General features: G+C 36.3%; 3 protein-coding genes across 7 annotated transcripts; 2 read left to right on the forward strand and 1 right to left on the reverse strand.

Annotated features, from left to right (window-relative positions):
* Nucleotides 1-719: 719 nt before the first annotated feature.
* On the forward strand, nt 720-4,413 carry LOC104235469 (E3 ubiquitin-protein ligase AIRP2). Of its 2 annotated transcripts, XM_009789245.2 has the most exons (6): nt 720-1,153; nt 1,672-1,822; nt 1,915-1,981; nt 2,077-2,311; nt 2,932-3,160; nt 4,321-4,413. In XM_009789245.2, exons 1-5 carry the CDS (start codon nt 1,089-1,091, stop codon nt 3,137-3,139), a joined length of 726 nt encoding a protein of 241 aa, XP_009787547.1. In that variant the 5' UTR covers nt 720-1,088; the 3' UTR covers nt 3,140-3,160; nt 4,321-4,413. The 2 variants fall into 2 exon arrangements, with proteins under 2 accessions (XP_009787547.1, XP_009787546.1); XM_009789244.2 differs by lacking the exon at nt 4,321-4,413 and having other exon boundaries at nt 723-1,153; nt 2,932-3,323.
* Nucleotides 4,414-4,669: 256 nt separating this feature from the next.
* On the reverse strand, nt 4,670-9,652 carry LOC104235471 (putative receptor-like protein kinase At3g47110). Of its 4 annotated transcripts, none has more exons than XM_070165621.1 (4): nt 9,473-9,652; nt 7,739-7,864; nt 5,267-7,327; nt 4,670-5,182 (listed from the first exon to the last, which is right to left on the reverse strand). In XM_070165621.1, the coding sequence occupies exons 1-4, from the start codon at nt 9,561-9,563 to the stop codon at nt 4,815-4,817; spliced, it is 2,646 nt and encodes an 881-aa protein (XP_070021722.1). In that variant the 5' UTR covers nt 9,564-9,652; the 3' UTR covers nt 4,670-4,814. The 4 variants fall into 4 exon arrangements, with proteins under 4 accessions (XP_070021722.1, XP_070021721.1, XP_070021720.1 ...); XM_070165620.1 differs by having other exon boundaries at nt 5,267-6,130; nt 6,347-7,864; XM_070165619.1 differs by adding an exon at nt 8,123-8,207 and having other exon boundaries at nt 5,267-7,864; nt 9,473-9,544.
* On the forward strand, nt 9,542-14,752 carry LOC104235470 (sulfoquinovosyl transferase SQD2-like). The gene is made up of 11 exons (XM_009789246.2): nt 9,542-10,000; nt 10,420-10,486; nt 10,891-10,961; nt 11,144-11,261; nt 11,402-11,475; nt 11,678-11,733; nt 11,826-11,909; nt 12,088-12,175; nt 12,273-12,350; nt 12,528-12,584; nt 14,016-14,752. Exons 1-11 carry the CDS (start codon nt 9,666-9,668, stop codon nt 14,506-14,508), a joined length of 1,521 nt encoding a protein of 506 aa, XP_009787548.1. The 5' UTR covers nt 9,542-9,665; the 3' UTR covers nt 14,509-14,752.
* Nucleotides 14,753-15,097: the final 345 nt, after the last annotated feature.

Below are 15,097 nucleotides of genomic sequence, written 5' to 3' on the forward strand. Positions count from 1 at the left end.
TCTCTCTGCCCCTCGGGGTAGGGGTAAGATCTGCGTACATACTACCCTCCCCAAACTCCACTTGTGAGATTATACTGGCCTGTTGTTGTTGTTGTACAGGAACAATGGATGACTGCATTCACAAGCCTTTCACCAGTAAAGCTTGATACTGGCCCATCACACAAATTTTCACGAGGAAAACTTCAAGAATATTACAACGTGGTGACTGGTGAGTTTATGCCATCGCAGAATGCAACTACAATCGATCCCACCTCGCTCAACTGCGCTGACTGTGGCTGCCACTACCAACTTTCAATCCACCGCCGAGAACCTGATGAATCTTTACCTACCCTCATGTCCTCCCATTTCAACATCGACTTACGCCACCATTAGCAAGTGGTGACACCTGCCACCACTACAACTCTAAAGCCAGAGAACCCCAAGTAATTTTCTGGGGAGAAAAAGAGAATCGCGGGGAGAGTTGAAAAAAGTATGGTAAAAAATCTTTTTCATTTTTAAGATTATTTATGTTTAAGAGCCACGTGTTTTTTCCCCCCAGTTTTTTGTGTCTAATAACACAAGTTAAAAAGAGATGAAGTGCTCAATAGGTCATAGCCTTAGTTTAAGTGTCTATATGAAATTTTTGAACAAGTTTAAGGGGCTGATTATGTATTTAGCCTTTATGTGGGTACGGGATAATTATTGACCTCTTCTAAGATGGAAAAAAGTTGTAGGGTTTAGTTAATTCTCCTAAAAGAAAAGGGTAAATTCGTAAAGTAAAGATACAAATCAATCTTCTTCTACAAAAACCATGACACACTTTAATACTCCTACGAGATTTCAGTAAACTGAAAGTCAGGAAGAAGCGTGCGGTGCAAGCGATAGTGTTTGAGTGAGCAGCATCTCGGGCCCCCACCTTGACATCGGGTCGATAGAATACTCTCCAGAATTCTTTTGCCAAACAAAACGCTTGACGCTTTTGCTCCTTAAGTTTCTCCACTGAGTCTTTTAATTGTATCAGAAAAGCTAAGTGGTTGAGGGATTATTATTAGAAGTATTTATTGGAAGTGCGTTGGATTTTGTTTTTGAATGGGAATATTGGTAGGGTGATGAGGAAGTCTTTTAAAGATTCACTGAAAGCACTTGAAGCTGATATTCAGCATGCCAATACTCTGTACGTCTTCTTTATTTGAATGCTAGAGTTTATTTTCATTTATTGTTTCCAATCAAACCTTGTAGACAAAAAGTTGTGGATTTTAACAGTTTTTACACCTTCGTTATCACTGATCGGAGAATTGTTTTGAATATTTTCTAGGTAATTACCTCAAAATTGGTAGTAATTTTTTTTCTGTTTGTAAATTTGTGATTTTGTTTCTTTACCTTTACTATTCCACCTTCCCTATCAGTTTATTCTCTGCCAAATAGAATATCATAAACAATAAAACCCTTAATTTGGAAATTCAGAATTATTTTGGCTAATTATTGAATGATTCTCTGTACGTTTCCTTCTGATGAGCTTATTCCCTTAGTTTTTCCTAATTTTGGAACAACTCTCCTTCTCTCAGGGACCCACCGCTTAGTTCTTCTGAAATCTGAAAATAAGAATTTTGTGCCTTTTTTGCTTGAATGTTGCTAATTTTTTATTTTTTTAAGCATATTTGGTCATGACCGGTTTTCTTGAGATATATACAGGGCGTCGGATTATCCAAGAGAATATGACGGTGCTTGCCTTCAGATGAGACTGTCGTACAGTCCCTGTGCTCATATTTTTCTGTTTCTTGTTCAGTGGTCTGACTGTCACCTTGCTGGTGCTCTTGGATTGCTTAGGATCCTTATCTATAAGGTCATAATGTTTCTATTTTCCTTGTTGCACGATTACTAGCATTGTTTTTCATCTTTAGGCAATGAAAATTAGCATATGATGTTTTGTTGCAGGCTTATGAGGGTGGTAAGACTAGCATGTATATTTGTGAGAGAAAAGCTAGTATTAAACAGTTCTATGGTGCGTCGTTATACTTTGTAAGGCAATTCCAGTTTCTTTAGTTTTTTTTATTTAAAAAAAGTTAATGTTGTTCATTGAGTTGTGTCATTGAACAGGTGTGATATTTCCGTCATTGTTGCAACTTGAAAGGGGAATTACTGACATTGAAGATAGGAAACAGCGAGAAATCTGCGAAACGAAATACAGAAGAGGAGATGAGATGAACAAAGGTAAGCTGTCTGAGATCGAAATAGAGAGGGAGGAAGAATGTGGTATCTGCATGGAGATGGATACGAAAGTTGTTTTGCCGTCCTGCAATCATTCTTTATGCATGAAGTGCTATAGAAACTGGTGAGCCAAGTTTTGTAATTTTGTTGAATTTCCCATTTTTCTGTTAGTTCATGCATAATGTCTTTGTTTTAGTAAGTCGTATGCTTAAACAATCTTTGTGACTGTTCCTTTTTGATTTTGCGTGTAGCTAACACCATACATATTAGTCATGCATCTGAGGCTGAAACTAAAAAGAACAATAAACTTTCAGGAATTTTTGAGTACTGAAGTAGTGTAAAATTCCAGAGCATTGCATGTTTTCTGTTTTGGTTGAGAGTGTGAATTGAATACTACATTTTTACTTGACCTACCTTCATTTAATGATGGACACATATAATGTATGTGGATGCTCAGAAATTTCATTATCCATAAGTTTTTGTGGTCCAGCAATGTAAAAGATTTTAACGGAAAAATTTGGTTTAAAAATAAATAAATAATACCGACTCTTGGAGTACTTTGGACAAGGGTGGAAGGGTTTTGCAAATGCTGTATCATGGATCCTGCAATTAGCAACAAAAACAAAATTTGTGAAGCATTTACTTGAGGATTTGCTTGGTGAGACAAAGCCTTTTGTTGATTTCGATTTAATTTGTTATTTTTTTTTACTTGAATAATATATCTATGTTGTATGATTGCTTCAGGCATGCCCGATCTCAGTCATGCCCTTTCTGTCGAGATAGTCTCAAGAGGGTGGATTCTGGAGAGCTTTGGATCTACACCAACATTTGTGATATCAAAGACTTGTCCGCAATAACAAGGGAAAATATGAAGAGGCTTCTCATGTACATCGAAAAATTGCCCGTTGTCTATCCAGATCCAACAATTGTCTCTTATCATCCTCATTATTGATTGAGGAATACTAAAGGTTAGGTAGGTTGCACATACTAGGCGCTCTGTTTGTATAAAAATTCTTTCTTTTTTAAACATTTGAAATGTGCAGTTTGCTGGTCATTCCAGCAAGTGTGGATACTATTTGTGCACTATAATTTTTCACATTCTTTAAGCAGCAATTCATATTTGTTCTTCTCGTTTTCCTGCTTTGTTTCGCGGCCTTGTCAATGTTGTCATTCTATGTTAAATTAAGGTACAGTATCAGAAGAAACATTGATCATACAGTCGGACCAAAAGTGTCCACTGTAACACCGTTCATTGCACTCATCTTCGTCTCTAAGTTGATTAGCAAAGCTAGGTAAGAATCATGGTTCAGACAGGTTATCGAGTTGTATGTAAAATATTCTATAAAGATGTATGTTCAACTCTGTAACGCAATTCCTCAAAAAGGAAAAAGGAGAAGCGAGTTCATATTAGCATTTTAAAGAAATTACAATATTTTAGAGGTAAAAACAAATATCCATCTCAACGCTTTAAATAGAAGTAGTGCTAAAAGCTGAAGACACGATCAACAACTGGTTGAATCATAATAAGATGGAAAGCCACAATGTAAGTTCAATGATTGGATATGCATACGAATTTATTGCAGTGATGTAGATATAGTTGATGTCATCTATTACCCAACGGGTTTGGTGGCAGCTAACCGTGTGACCCAACTATACAATAAAGCTGCAGCCCACCTGCTGGAGAACGTAATAGGGGTTTACAGCTTTATGTTCTTCAACATTCATAGGAGCAATACCGTTATAGAATATTGTTATAGAAGCAAAGTCAGTAAAATTTGACAGCAGAGGCGGATCCAAGATTTAAATTATATGGGCTCAACTTTTAAGATTTTTATCGTTTCACCCATTATATTTTTAAAGTTATGGGTTTATATCTACTATTTTTACAATTTTAATGAATTTACATATACATTTTTACTCCGCATAAGAAGTTGAGTTCAACTGAACCCGTCGGTAGAACTTCAAGAGTTGAATGTTTCAATCTGGTTTGATTCATGATGGCATGGACAAAATTTTTCCCGTGCCATTCGGAAGTCAATCTCTAACCATATTTCAACTTGTTATCAGTGCATATACCAATCCAAGATAAATAGGCTCTGTATATCTGATCCTGGAGGATTTGAATTTTTGCAGGCATATAGGAACTGGAAAAGAGGGGAGGCTTCTAGTATTGTTGATACAGAGCTGAGAGTGCCCATTTTTATTGAGCTCTCTCATGTAAAATAAAGTTGGTAATAACATTTAGTCATTCCAACATTAGTACTGATATCCTACTTGTCTACAGAGTTTATGGGTTTCCTACTTCCAACTAGACCGTATTCAGCAGATTTGGTTATAACACTGTTCTGTTCTTGCCTGTTTGAGTAGGAATAATTTGGATCTGTGAACAGATTTAGCCGTGCCGACTTTAGGTTAATAGGGTAAACTCTATCAAAGATGACAACATGAGAGGAACTTTAATAGAAAGGGGGCTCACTTTGATTAGCCACTGCAAGAAAAATAAAACTAATTCTGGGCATACTAGTCCACACTGAAACATTCTCTTATTCAAAACAAGATTTAATGCAGGACACATGAAAGATAAACAGTTATTAGTCCGTCGCCTACTCATCATCTTGTTCATGTTATCATCTTCTTGAAAGGAAGGACTTCTTGATTGCTTGAAGTTTGTTCAAAACATCATTTATTGGCATTCTATCTCTTGGCCATGTTGCAGAACATGTGAGCCCTATTTCAAAAACCAAGAGTAAACATTCTTTCATTCTTCTTGCTTGCTCTTGATTAATGTTTTGTTCTTCTTCTTCTGCCAAGAGCAATAAAGGGTCTACAATTTCCATGACATGTTCAGGCAAAGCCACTGAAACATATTTGTGAATATTTAGATTCTCGTTAAACACCGTGTCAGTTGGTCTTCTGCAGATGAGCAACTCTAGCAACACGATTCCAAAGCTGTAAACATCTCCAAGTGTGGACACTCGACCACCTGATCCATACTCTGCAAGGTAATAAATCAACTTTTTTTAGGATGATGCGCGCGCGCACACACACACATAAAAAATGTGAACTAGTGACATCATACCTGTTGGGATGTAACCTATAGAACCCTTTAGTGCTGCAGAAATCTCATGACTCCAAGAATTGCTCGACGTGTCAAGGAGAAAAGTTGCTAATCCAAAGTCACAAACATGGGCAGACATATCTTCATCGAGGAGTATGTTGCTTGGCTTTAGATCACAATGAACTATTGGTGTTTGGCACTGGTTGTGGAGATAGTCAAGTGCGGAAGCAACATCTATTGCAATGTTTAGTCTTTGGATAAAGCTTAGCTTCTTTCTTTGCTGTTGCTGGTCATCAATTTCTTGATGCAACCAATCGTGTAGGTTTCCGTTAGCCATGAACTCAAAAACTAAGCATTTGAAGTCATTACCCTCGTGATCAATGCTCGAACAGGCAGTTTTAATTCTGAGAAGATTACGATGCCTTATATTTCTCAAGGCTTTGCATTCATCCAGGAAGCTCCTCAGAGCCCCTCTTTGTTGTAAGTTCAACACTTTCACTGCCATTATTGTATCGTCACCTTGGAAATGCGCTTTGTATACTGAACCAAAACTTCCTGCACCTACCAAGTTATCCTCAGAGAAGCCACCTGTTGCCCTATGTATTTCTCGATATGTAGTTCTTGGTATCTTTGATAATTCCCCATCATCCAAAGCGTGTGCTTTTCTTGATTTTCTGAGCTTGTAATAAGCAGCACAAGAACACAGCACTAAAACTGTTAATATAACAGGAACTATAATAGCTACCGGAGCTCTTGAATCAAGGTGCTTGGTAGCTTTTGAGCATTTAGGCAAATTTAACTTGGGAACACCTCCACAAAGTCTACTGTTTCCATTGATCGAGATTGCGCTTGTATTTGCAAAGATCCCTTCATTTGGCACCTCACCTTCAAATTCATTGAATGATAAGTTGAGTTTTCTGAGGTAAGGAAGCTTTCCGAGAAACTCTGGTATTTTCCCTGACAAGTTATTCTGTGAAAAATCTACCTCACCTAATCCTTTTACATTTGTAAAGGATTGAGGAATTGTTCCTTGAAAGAGATTATTTCTAATATTTACACGCTCTAAGCGGAGGCAATTGCTGAGAGTGTTTGGAATCTCACCTGATAATTTGTTCTGTGAAACATCCAATTCCTCGAGATTTATCAACTGACCAAGTTCTTTTGGCAATGATCCAGTTAAAGAATTACTTGCCAATGATAAAGCAATTGAAAGGGAAGATAGTCCTGCAACCTCTTTCGGTATGGATCCAACAAGATTATTCCTGCTAAGGTTTAGCGCCGTCAAAGACTTACACTTCCCCAGCTCTGGAGGTATGCTTCTTTCTAGTCTATTTTCTTGCAAGTTTAGACTTGTTAACCGGGTCAAGTTACCAATAGTGAGTGGTATCTTCCCTGAAAACGCATTTCCATTCAAATCGAGACCTTGCAGATATTTAAGTTTACCTATAGCTTCAGGAACACTGCCATCTAGAAGGTTTCCGTCCATTCCAAGATAGGTCAAACTAATAAGATTGCTTACACCAGCAGGAAGAGTACCATGAATCCTATTGTTACCTAGAGAGAATATCTCAAGTAACGTTGAAAGATTAGTGATTGAGTGAGGCAATTCTCCACTAAAGTAATTGGTCGCAAAACTCAGTACATTCAGATATGTACAATTGCTTAGGGAATCAAGAAATTTCAAACCCTCATAACTTCCCCTCCTACCTAGTCTGTTCTGCTCAAAGTTGAGCCTAATCAAAGTTTTCAACTTTCCAAAACTAGTTGGCACATCGCCAATAAGTTTATTTTGGGAAAAATCAATCACGTTAAGGTCAGAAGCATTTGCCAATGAAACAGGAATAGGTCCGGTGAAGCTGTTTACAGCGCCAGCAAACACTGCAAGGTTTGGAAGAGTGAGGCCTACATCTGCTGGAATTTGTCCATGCAGTTGATTTTGAGTAACAGAGAAATAGTAGATGGAAGAAATATTGAAAATCGACCAAGGGATTGTACCAGATAATTCATTTGAGTTCACATGAAATACTAACAACTTCGTTAGACGGCCAAGATCCTGAGGTATTGGTCCTTGTAGTCTATTATCTGAAATGTCAAGAAATTCTAAAGATGAAAAGTTTCCTATCCAATGTGGGATGCCTCCTGTGAAAGAGTTCATTCTCAGTTTTAACAAATACAGCTTTGACAGTGAACTGAGTTCATCCACAATTTTCCCAACCATATCATTAAATTGTAGATGAAGTTCTAAAAGTTCCTTGCAGTAAGTTAAATTAGTAGGAATTGTTCCACTAAAATAATTGTGACTGAGATTGAGATGTTGCAGCTGCAGTAAGCGACCGATTGCTTGAGGAATTTCACCATGGAAGTTATTGTTTCCAAGATGAATGCCTGTAAGGGAACTGAGATTGCCAATGGAAGGTGGTATGGTGCCACCGAGTTGTCGTGAACTCAAATGAAGAAATGTAACTCTACCATTGGAAGGATTACATGTTATACCTGTCCAGTTGCAGTAATGAAAAGAATGATTCCAAGAAGTGATGATTTGGTTTGGATCCTCATTTATCCTGCTTTTGAAGTCTTGTAATGCTAGTTGATCAGTTTCTTCTATATATGATTCCAAACCTGAGATTGTTATGGACAAAACAATAATTGAGTTCAGTAACAGAAGCCTCATTGTACTGGAAATTGTATAGAAAGCAAGTAAGACTAGTTAGTTGTCTTTGCTTGGATACAGAAAGGAGGAAAGTAGAACCTTAAGATAAAATGACAGAAAACATTAGAATATAAGTTTTCTTTTCCAACTAACATGTATAAATGCTAATAAATGCAATATTATTGGATAACTACATATAGAGTATGAAAGATAGCTTCTTCTTTTACCAATTCCATGTTGCATACTGTTATGCTAGCCAAGTATGAAGGGGCTAATTTTAGCTCTGAATTAACGTCATCCTTTTATGCTCTCCTGTGTTTACATAACAAAAATAGTATTCCCATCACAATACTAAATTAAGTAATTTTCTGCCAAATTTGGAGACTTGATAATTTAAATAAGGTAAAGTAATTTGTTTTTGTCAAGTCCAAGTTGGAATTAAATGTATTATATTTTCATCACAATTAATACGTCAGTATAACCATTCTATTTTACTTCATCTAGAACAAACATTAACTTGTGATCACAATTAATAGCAATTCATACTTTCTCGAAAAATAAGCAATTGATACCAGATCATTGTGGGGTCCAAGTCAACATTAACTTATCATCACAATTAATAATTCAGTATTTTGGTTATTTTGATATTTTTTTTTAAATTCAACCCAGCTAAGTTGCAGTAATTAAATTTCAAAATAGAAAAATACAGAGAAAAGAAATGAAATTCCTATAAATCTAAATATGTATAATTCAGTATTAAAAAAAACTAAAATATTAAATAACAGTATAATTCAAAAATAACAAAATCCAAGAAGAATCTATTTTCTTAGAGTAAAATATGCAAATAATTTTTTAGAAAATACTCCTAGGATAGAGTTTCTCCTTTGAAGACTATGTCAGTGTTAGATTTGGTGTTTCTGCTGCTTTGGTCATGTAATTTGCTGTAAACTTGTGATAGGATCTATTGCTAGCAATATGTTGATGCTTAGATTTTTTTATGGCTTCTTCGAGAGGAATATTTGATTGATGATTTTTTTATATATTGGTGGTTAATCGAGGACCTCTAAAATTTATATGACTATTAAAAGCTTATTAATTATTTAGATAAGGTACACGTGCAACGCACGTATTGTGAGACTAATATATATATATATATATATAAATTAAGTAAATTAAAAATGATTATCTGACCATCTAACATTTTAACTATTTCTCGTGTTAAAAACTTCTAAAAATAGAAATCATATGGACCTAGCAAAAATGTTACTATAGCACTTATGCAATGACAACCAAATGTTAAAAATTAATCTGAAAGTATTTTATTTAATATAAAAATAAAACAAAAATAGTATTCTCGTCGTCTCAATTTATATGACTCTTTTTAGTCAGTTTCAAAAAGAATATTACCTTTTCGTATTTAAAAAAAATTATTTTTAGTAATCTTACTTTACTTTTAATAAATTAATTTACAGTTACATAAATATTTATAATTTATTTTAAATTAGAAATTTCAAATTTTTTTCATTTTAATTAATTAATTAATGCTACATAAATTGGAAGGGAAAGTAACTATCTACCTGAGAATGACAATGACCCCATGAAAGAGGGGCAATAATATCCTTGTGAGGTGGTGGCATATACTCTTTCAGCCTTCCAATTATTCCCCATTGCCGGACTCCCTTAAAATGGCACCTCTCTTCCCACTTCTGAGTTAACCAAATTCAAACTCAATATACTTTTCCATCATTCTTTATCCAAACACAACTCACCATGTCCCCTTCTTCTCTCTTAATAAATCCTATTTTCTCTTCCTCTTCATCTCCTCCTACTACTTCTTGTTTTATTTCAGCTCCCACAGCTTTTCATGATTTTTCTTGCTTTTGTACTTCAAGAACAAAACCCATTAATCTAATATGCACTAAAGTCAATTTTTTGCAGCCCAAAATTAGAGAAAGACACTTGAAGAAAAGACCATTAATTGCAGCTAGCAATAGCAACATGACAATTAGGGAAGAAGAGGAAGAGGGACCTCCTCCTTTGCTTGAATCTGAAATTAGTTCTAAACCTAGACGTATTGCTATCTTTGTTGAGCCTTCTCCTTTTGCGTGAGTCTACATTTTTCCCTTTATAATTTGAACCCAAATTGCTGGCGTTAATTACTAAACTTCGGTTCTAGTTACTGCTGCTATGCTCTTTCTTTTTGCTGAGTTGACTTTGAGTGATCCGTTAGGTCCAATTTCTTGTAAAAAAATATTTGCACAATTATGTCAGGTAGGTAACTCTATTTAATAACATTAATTGGTAACCTCGAAAAAATGGTAAATAATATACTGTTAAAAAAATGCACTGTTAATTTATATAACTTAAATCCATTCATATATAACAGATATTTCTAATGTGATGACTAATCATTTGTTTCTCCTATAATGAAGAACTTTGGCAATGTGGTATTTGATTTGTATATTAGACTATTTTTGCACCATACGTTCTGTCATACCACCAATGTCCTTTGTGAAATGTGCAGGTATGTATCCGGCTATAAGAACCGGTTCCAGAATTTTATTAGATATCTACGTGAAATGGGAGATGAGGTATTCTCTTTGTCTGACAAGAGTGTTGTTGATTACTGATACGTGTTGGTGTTCTTTTGGTTTTCTGTACTTACTGCTATACCGTACGCTCCATATGTTTGAGCTAATTATATTCATTTCGAGCTTTCTCATTATGCTATTTTGCCGGTCAGGAGTGTATAATCTTGACCTCTACTACTTCCGTTTCCCTGGGACCAATTTCAACCAATCTTGATATATTTTGTCTGCACATATCCTACAAACCGCTATTCTTACAGTCATTTAATTCACAAGAAGTAACCGTAATAAATACATTAGCCATAGTTTCAAACTGTTGAGTAAGCCAGTACATAGGGGGCTCGGAAGTGAAGATTTTCAACTGATGTTTAGGCCACTTATCATCCTTTGTTAATTTTGTGGTACAGGTTATGGTTGTGACGACACATGAAGGAGTACCTCAAGAGTTTTATGGAGCAAAGTTGATTGGATCACTAAGGTTGCAGCTTCTACTTCCTTTCGTATGTTTTGTTTTCATGTTTACTGAATAAACTTACTCAATTCTGTCTGTCATGAATTCAGCATAAAATCAGTGAGGTTTAAGGGTGCATGACTATTAAATATTGTCCATATATCGTATTTGGCTAATTTTTAAGAAATCATTGCTTACTTTATTTGCAGTTTTCCCTGCCCTTGGTACCAAAAAGTGCCCCTGTCACTTGCTTTAAGTCCAAGAATAATTTCAGAAGTGAAACGATTCAAGCCTGATATCATACATGCATCTTCTCCTGGTATAATGGTGAGTTTCAGTTGCTTTTTCCTCCTTTCAGTGATTAAGTGATGTTTGTCTTGTCGCTTGAAGGAGCTTAAGGTGGTTCTGATTTTTCTCTCCGCTTGCTGACTTAGATAAAAAAAATTTGTTTTCCTTTCTATTTTTAGGTATTTGGTGCTCTTATCATTGCAAAACTGTTATGTGTGCCGATAGTGATGTCATATCACACGCATGTGCCAGTGTAAGCTCCCACTTCTTGCATATCTTGTCTCCAGATGGGACATTTGCTTGCTTCTGTAAATGACATGGTTTAAGAAGCAAACGCCTTTTTTCTTTTGGTCGATCTTCCTGATGTAAAACATAAAGAATGAGTTTCTGAAGCTTCTTCTAGCATTATCTATTAATTTTGGGGCTTTACGCTGATCCTGACTCTTGTTCTGCAGATACATACCTAGATATACATTTAGTTGGTTGGTGCAACCTATGTGGATGGTTTTAAGTATGTGCACAGAGCATTCTCTTCTGCATTATCTGTTCTCTCCCGGGTCTCCAGCTCTGAATACTAATTAAGACATCATTACTGCTTATCAGAGTTTCTACATAGAGCTGCTGATCTCACACTGGTACCATCTGCTGCTATTGCGAAGGATCTGAAAGCTTATAGGGTAACAGCAGGTAAAGGCATATAGTTGAACTTGTTAAGTACACTAGCAATTTAAGGAAAAAAGAGTGCTGTATTCTGTCCTGTCAAGCAGTTTTTATTGGTGTTAGATTCTTTCTCCCATTAACTTCTCTTTGCTGCTAAACCTTTGCTCCGAATTGTTGACAATTCCTGTCTTTTGGCATTTGTCAGCTAACAAAATACGTCTGTGGAATAAGGGTGTTGATTCTGAGAGCTTCCACCCCCGGTATCGGTCTCATGAAATGCGACTAAGACTGAGGTTGGAGCTTCCTGCTGAAGATTTCATCCACTATGTAACCAACCTTAATATGTACTGACCATTCTTACTGCTTTTTTCTCTTACTCTTCACTATCAGCAACGGGGAACCTGATAAACCATTGATAGTGCATGTTGGGCGACTTGGAGTTGAGAAGAGTTTGGATTTCCTCAAAAGGTATTGCCTTTCTTTGTTAATGAGAAAGGATCGCAGTTACATTTTTGGCTATTATATGACCAAGTATATCATCCTCATATTAAGGGCAAATACTGTATCAAGGAAACTGCATGGTTATGTAATTGAATGAAGGTGCTGGTAACTTGAAGATGACATTTCAAAATGACTTTGAAACAGGGTAATGGATAGACTTCCAGAAGCTCGCATAGCATTTATTGGAGATGGGCCATATAGGTGAGTTGCATTAACAATTTTAGCTTCTTGGCTTTCAGAACTTTACCGTGAGTTTTTACTAGTACTTTCACTCTAATATACATTAGATATCTAGTACAATGCACTATAAGCTGTCTACTCTCTTTTTGTTGTTGCCCTCTTTTGATAATCTTGGGCTGTCAAGTCTAAAAAGATCTCTTGGGTGAGAATCTTTTGTAAAAAAGAATCATGACTGTACATTAGTTGTATTTGACTGTTCTTGATCTCTATTGCTAGAAATGTTGTGTAGCTTATGTGTTGGACAAGAGCCAAAAATCAGCAAAACAGTATGCTTCCGGATAATCTCACCAAAAACTTTTACCAAGTGGCTTTACTTACTCTTTAGGTAATGTTTTAATAAACCAGAATTGAAAACTATAGCAACTTATATATGCCATGTAGGCATTGCTGAATTATTGGTACAGTTTCTTGGTCAAGCATCAGCATTTAATTTATTAGGTGATAAACTTAGTGAACAGTGAATTTCATCACATTGTCAGTCGAGTTGAAATGGTAGGGAGTTAATTCACAATAAGCATGTCGATGGTACCCTAATTATTCACTTAGTTCCCATTCCCTGCAGATATGTGATACAATACCATCATTAATTTTGGAATTATTCACTATGTGGACAAAATATCTTTATGTACATATGCTATGAACATAAGTATATATGTATACGTACATGCAGTAGATACTTATCCACCGACATATTCAATGCTGGAATCGATGTGTGCTATTAATATGGGTATCTATCTCCATTTCCAGAGTGGGGCAGACACTAATTCAATCAGATCCACTGTCATAGACAAACTGTGGATTTGTGATTCTTTAGTCTATTCTATTTCTGGAAAACAGAATAAAATAGAAGGGTGACTCTACTTCTCAACTAGAGTTGGTGGTGGAACCTGTTGGCACAATGCACGCCAGAACATAGGAATTCGAGGTCTCATATATGTGTCAAAGTACATTAGCTTGGTATTCTCCTTCTGTTTAAATTAAACCTTCTATTTCTCTGGCAAGTACTGTTGGATTTGCGCCCCAAGATTGGACCATAGGTCAATTTGGAGCAAATGGGCTGAGTGATGCTATTGTATGCTTGGACATGAAAAACTTAGAAGTCAAATGTTTGTTGGAAGTAAAACTTTCTGAAAATAAAATATTTGTTGGAAGTAAAACAGTCTTCAAATGCATAGCCTGCAGCTGTTCCTGACGGGACATGATTGGTGTGAGAAAAATCTACTGTCAAATGCTTGATTGATTGAGAACGTGGACACTGGAACCCGTTGCTGTTTATAAAAGAGAAGCATATGCTGTCTTGATAGCCTGTATGCCTAACATGAGAAAGAGATGTAGTATAGCATTCTTGTAAAAGGCTGAGCTACAAATTATTTATTTTGTCACTTCTTATAGGGAGGAATTGGAGAAAATGTTCGCTGGCATGCCTGCGGTGTTCACAGGTATGTTACTAGGGGAGGAGCTTTCTCAGGCATATGCCAGTGGAGATATTTTCGTTATGCCTTCAGAGTCTGAGACGCTTGGATTCGTCGTTTTGGAGGCGATGTCGTCAGGACTTCCCGTAGTGGCTGCCCGTGCTGGAGGAATTCCAGACATCATTCCTGATGATCAGCAGGGAAAAACAGGATTTCTGTTTAATCCTGGGGATCTTGACGACTGCTTGAGCAAATTGAAGCCACTTTTGCACGATGCTGAATTGAGAGGAACTATTGGCCAGGCTGCGCGTGTAGAAATGGAGAAGTATGATTGGAGGGCTGCCACAAGAAAAATTCGTAATGAGCAATACAATGCAGCCATTTGGTTCTGGAGGAAGAAGAGAGCACAGTTGTTGAGACCATTTCAATGGTTGTTCAAGTTTAGGGTCCAGGCACCAGAAGTCGGACTATAGGTGATGAATTTCTATGATTTAACGTAAAAGCATAGTAGCTGTGCATATGAAGGTGCATTCCTCATTGCTTACCCCTAGATGTGAATTGTAATATATTTGCCAGGAAATATGGTCTGCTGCTGCAGTTTAGATTTGCAATATTGACCTAATATACCTAGCCTTTTCTGCTGTTAAGTATTCTATTCAATCTCTGTATATGTAATTCATTTCCATAAATATTACTACTAGAATTTAGTGATTTAAATATTCTTCTGTTAAAGAAACCAACTCAATGCAACCATATGTTTCCATAAAAGGCAGTTTTTTTTTTCTTTTTTCTTTTTAAAACTTTCTCCCTCGTTACACTTTTTCTTTTTCCTTCTCTTTTGGAAGGTTGGGAGAGGGTCCCAACACCAAGGACTGCTCATTCTGGCTGCATCATAGGCTACCTAGCAGTCTCCTGTGCATTTCAGGGTCGTTCAGTACAACGGTGGAATATCCCATATGATTAGCAATCCAACCTTTTATATGGAATAGCTAATTCCGTCATTTTAGGGCTCGTTTGGTACGAGAGATAAAGGATAATTAATTTTGGGATCATATTTGAAAT

The sequence above is a fragment of the Nicotiana sylvestris genome, chromosome 12 (genome assembly GCF_000393655.2).
Source record: "Nicotiana sylvestris chromosome 12, ASM39365v2, whole genome shotgun sequence".
NCBI classification, from domain to species: domain Eukaryota; kingdom Viridiplantae; phylum Streptophyta; class Magnoliopsida; order Solanales; family Solanaceae; genus Nicotiana; species Nicotiana sylvestris.